This window comes from Herpailurus yagouaroundi, unplaced genomic scaffold, assembly GCF_014898765.1.
Source record: "Herpailurus yagouaroundi ecotype Mexico unplaced genomic scaffold, PumYag 220, whole genome shotgun sequence".
Taxonomy (NCBI): Eukaryota; Metazoa; Chordata; class Mammalia; order Carnivora; family Felidae; genus Herpailurus; species Herpailurus yagouaroundi.
The window spans coordinates 2,765,937-2,770,623 of NW_024412451.1; the positions used below are offsets into that span (position 1 = coordinate 2,765,937).

The window sequence follows — 4,687 nt, forward strand, 5'->3', positions numbered from 1 at the left end:
CCCCCTGCCCAGTGGCCCCCACATCGACTAGAGAGCTATCCCAGTCCCGGTGAGAGATCCCCGTCCCACCCCCACCCCCGACGGCGGCATCTTTTGCAGAGTCCACTAGAATCCGCCCGGGAAAAGAGCCGTAAGTGACATCTCCCCTCCCGGGCAAGGAAGACCAGTTCCTACCACACCCAGAGGCAGCTCCCCAAGCCTAGCACTTCCTCTGCCTGACCCCGTCTCGTTAACTGCCAGCCTCGGGGTCGGGGTCCAGCTCTCTAGTCGCCCCGGCCCGGGGCTCACCAGGTAGTTCTCGTCCTGGAAAGCGAAGTGCAGCTCCGTGATCCAGCGCCGGTCCCCGTTCACCAACACATCCCTCTCCTCGCGGAAGCACGACACCTGCGGGGCACCCGCGGGCGCTGAAGCGGGCCGGGCGGGAGTTGGGGTGGGTAATCCTCGCGTCCCGCACGTCCAGCCCCGGCCCTCACCTCGCCTCTCTTCAGCATGTCCCATTTATTCATGATCTTCATGGCGTACACCTGGCCCGTCTGCTTCATCTTCACCACCGCCACCTGAAGGCAGAAACGGGGTGACTGGGGCTGAGGTGGCGCGGGGGGGGGGGGGGAGGGGGCGGAAACACCCGGGCTCGCTCGGATCGGACTCCACCCCCGATACAACCCAGTCGTGGCCCCGCCCCACCGCCAACGCCACGCCCATCGACCCAAAGTCCCGCCCCCCCCGCCCCTCTGGTGTAGTTTTTCTAAACTCAGTCATTCATCAATTTCTAAGGACCCGCCCCGAACCCCTGTGTCCCGCCCACTGCGTGAGCAGTCGCGTCTCCCGCTCCGCCGAGCTGCAGTGACAGCTCACCGCTCACCTCGCTGAACGCCCCGCGTCCTATCACCTTCAGAATCTCGAAGTCATCCCTCTGCAGTCGGGCCTCCTTAAGCCTCTCGGCGATGGGCTCCACTGGGGGGCGAGGGGAGGTGAGAACCGAGGCTAACTGGGACTGACACCCCAGACAGGAGGAAGTCCCACCCTCTGCCCCTCAGTCTCCCCCTCTCTCCATCCTCGGTCTCCTCTGTCCCTTGTTCTCTCTTCTCTCTCTCTCTCCTAGGACTGTCAGTCTCCCAAGGGCTTCCCCACCAAAACACTGTGAGGGTTGGGGACACCCCAAACTGCCCTCCTACAGAAAAAGGTGGGATGCCTGGGAACCCCTTTTTGGGAAGGCCATTGGGCCGGAGGGCCCTAGTGGCTGCAGGTGGAGAGCGCGGGCTCTGAAGGACCGACGGGGAAGATAGGAGACCCAGGCCTTAGGGCCCCCTGAGCTTCAGGCCCCACCCCCACTCCGGCTGGTGGAGGGAGTGCCCAACAGGCCCACCCCAGCATTCTCAGTCTGTCTCTGGAACATTCGGTTTAATCCAGTACCTCCAGGTTTATGATGCAGGTGGCTTTTGGGAGACACTGGATTTGGGGCTGGGGCTGGGAGAAGGAACAAGAAACACAAAGCCAGCGTGGACCCCCAAATCCCAGGCTCTAGTGTATTCTCTTTGCCCTCAACTCCACAAAGAGGGCTTCTTCAGTACCCCTCACTTACAGGTGGGGAGTCAGGGGCCAGGCGGGTGAAGCGGTCGTCCCAAGGCCCCACAGCTAGGAGTTAAAGGGGGCAGGTTGGGAGGGGGAGACTGGGACATGGAGAGGGAGGGCGGGAAGTAGCAGACGCTGAGGACTTGAGAGGCAGGACAGAGAGAGGGACGTGTGCAAGTGGGAATAAAGGGAGACGGAGTGCGTTATGGAAGGGAGAGAGGAGCCCCCCATGAGGTTCGGGGAGAGTGGGCCGCAGGCAGGGAAGAACCAGCCAGGGCCCAGAACGGGGGAGGGAGGAGAGAGCCAAGACGTTGAGCCCTTTTAAGGCAGCAGGAACCCAGGCCCCCTCCCCCGCCCGGGCGGCCCGGCAGGGGAGGGGCCGCAGGATGCTGCTCAGGCCACAAAAGGAGTGCTCCTTACGGGAGAGCCAGACCCCTGCCCCCAGCTCAGGGCTCAGTTTACCCTGCTAGCCCCACTTCACCCTCTGCGAAATCAGGGCTGACAGAGGTACTAAGGGTTGGGGGAGGCGGAGAGAAAGTTCCTACAGGGGCTGAGCGGCCTGGCCTTTGGTCTCCACCTTCCTATCTGTGAAATGGGAGGGACAGGAGTGGGGCCCGGGTCAGAAGGAGATGGTCACAAGAAAGGAGCAAGAGGGAGAAGGCAGAGACAGACACACGGAGCCCACGGACCAAGAGCAGGCCGCTGGAGGGGCAACCCAGTGTGGGGACCAAGTGGCAGGGTGTCAGAGAGACAGAAAACCCAAGGAGCCTGGGCCCTGGGGTGGAGGAAGGGCCGGGCAGACAAGGCCAGAAGCTGAGGCGGGCACATCTTCCCTCCAGACCTGTCTCCAGGGAAAGACCTGGCAAGAAGGGACTTTGTGGGAGAGCCGGGAGGTCGGAGGTCATGAGCTAGGAGAATGAGTGATGGGAGGGGGGTAGTTAGAGGGGAGTCGGGGCTCCCCATGCAGACCACAGTGAAACAGGGCTGGGGGGGTACACCCAGAAGAACCTTAGGTTGTTCCTCCTCCATCCAGGGGGTGAAGGGCGCTGAGTGGCGCCTGTCTGAGCTGGCTCTCCCCCGGGGCCCGCCTGAGTCACCGCACCCTCCCAGTTCCTGGGCACCTGTCGGGGCAGCTGGAGAGGCTGGAGCCAAACACCTGCCCGTTGGCCGCGCCCCTGGCAGCTGCCCCGTGCTGTCCTTTCTGCCTGCCCCTGCGCTCTGGGAAACCAGGGTGGAAGGCCATGGGGCCCGTTTCAGTGGGGGCGCCCTAAAATACGGGGCTCCCGGCATGTCCTTAGGCCTAGACTTTGTGGAGGGGGTACAGAGGGACCACGGGAAGCTGTGCCCAGCCCAGCCTCCCAAGTCCTGATTGTGAGTCCTGGCTGTCCTGGCCTCTGCTGACCCCAGCCTGCCCTGCCAGGGTGGCACGGGGGAAGGGGCATGTCACCCTGGGACCCGGCACCGAGTTCCGGGCTCCTGAATGGGAGGCTCTCCCACGTCCATCCTGCCCCCAACCACCAGCCCCCCGTGCCCAGCCCCATCTCCTGCCTCTGCCCTGCCCCCACCGCCCCCCAATCCGGGGGCATCCGTGCAGGCGGGCACTCACCCCACTGCAAGAAGTCGGCCACATACTTGTCCTGGGCCAGGTCGGAGGCGCCCAGCTCCTGGTGGACGCCCAGGAGAAGGTCGAGCAGGGGCTCCAGCCCCAGGAAGCCGGGGTCCAGCACCAGCTGCTCGAGCCGCCTCAGCCGCACTTCGGCTGACATGTCGGGCAGGCAGCACCATGGCCCCCTCCCCGGGCCGGGGGCTCGGGGTCCTCCCGTCACGGGGCCTGGCAGCCCCTGTCCAGGCCTCGGGGCTCTGGCTGCATGTCTGCCTGTCCCTGGCTGTCCCCTGGGCCTCTCTGGCCACTTCTCTCTGCTGCTGAGGCCTCCTCCCCTTCTCCCCACCCCTCGGTTCGGCCCCCTCCCGCCTCCCAGCCTTAACCCCTCATGAGCCAGGCCCCCCAACTCCCTCCTCCCGGGGCCCCTCAGAACACTTCGGAGTGAGATGGGGGGGGGTGAAGAATTTCAACTCTCCCACCATGCACCCCCCCCCCAAAAAAGGCGGAGCACAGAGGAAGCTACAGGTGTGGCAGATGCCAAAGATGAGCCCTCCCATTCCATTCCGAGGGGGCCAATTGAGGTTCAGAATGATCGGGTAACGCCCCCTTCTCAAGCCCAGGAATCGGGGTGGGGTGAGAAAGGGGTGAGGCCTGGGAAGGGGGGGTAGGAGGCCAGCTTCGTGGGTGACTCAGCCACGGAGTCAGACTTTGGGATGGTTTAAATTTAGCCCTCAGGACCTCTGCTTTACACTGACTTTTTTTTTTTTTTTGGCAGGAGGTGGGGAAGGGGTGGTGAGAGAATTGGGAAGGGAGGCCCTCAGGAGCCAGGACCAGGGGTGACCCGCTGGCCAAAGCCTGGGGGAGAAAAAGGAGCCCCCAAAATAGCTCCTTGGACCCTGGCCCCGCAGCCACATTCCTGCCCGGGCTAGGATTAGAAACAGAAACATTTCGGGGGGTGGAGGGCAGAGCGGGAAGACACCACTCCCTGCAGCAGCCGGACGGACTCTCGCTGTTCTCGGGAGGGCTGGACAGCTCTCCCGGAGGAAACCGCGGTCTCTAGCTGGCTCTGGGCGCCTGGGCCGCGTGAGCCGGCCCGAGGCGGCGGGAGGCCCAGACATGCGCACTCCGGGCACCTCAGGAGCTGCCCGGAGGACCCATCCGGACAGGCCCCCCGGAATATCCGACTTGGGCCGGTTTGGGCCCTCTCAAACGGCTCTGAGGGGGGGTCCTGGACAGACTTTCTTCTAGAGTTTGGGAGCCAGAGCAACGTCCTCCTCCGTCCCAAGGGCCCTGCCTGGGGCTGGACCGGCTGGGTGTCCCCCACTGAGTGAGCCCCCCTCCGTCCTTCAGTGTTCCGGGCTATCAGAAGGGAGCAGGGAGAGGACTGGGTGGGGGAGAGGCAGGGAGGGCCTAGCTCTTCCTTTTGGTCGAAGCAACTGGATTCTAGGACTGCAGCAAAAGTGCGCACGCACTCCCTCCACACCTCCCGGAAGGGAACAGAGACGCTGTGAA

The 4,687-nt window shown here is 64.2% G+C and overlaps 1 protein-coding gene across 6 annotated transcripts in view; it reads right to left on the reverse strand.

Annotated features, from left to right (window-relative positions):
* Positions 1-3,512, reverse strand: part of DMPK (DM1 protein kinase) — a 10,369-nt gene extending 6,857 nt beyond the window's left edge. For 3 of the 6 annotated variants that reach the window (XM_040457443.1, XM_040457444.1, XM_040457447.1), the window contains exons 1-4: positions 3,179-3,510; positions 863-954; positions 474-557; positions 289-384 (exon numbers count right to left, since the gene is read on the reverse strand). In XM_040457443.1, coding sequence (XP_040313377.1) covers positions 289-384; positions 474-557; positions 863-954; positions 3,179-3,338 — 432 coding nt within the window. In that variant the 5' untranslated portion in view covers positions 3,339-3,510. Of the gene's footprint in view, positions 1-288; positions 385-473; positions 558-862; positions 972-1,425; positions 1,462-3,178 lie in introns of all 6 variants that reach the window. The other 3 variants (XM_040457445.1, XM_040457446.1, XM_040457448.1) reach the window with 2 other exon arrangements.
* Positions 3,513-4,687: the final 1,175 nt, after the last annotated feature.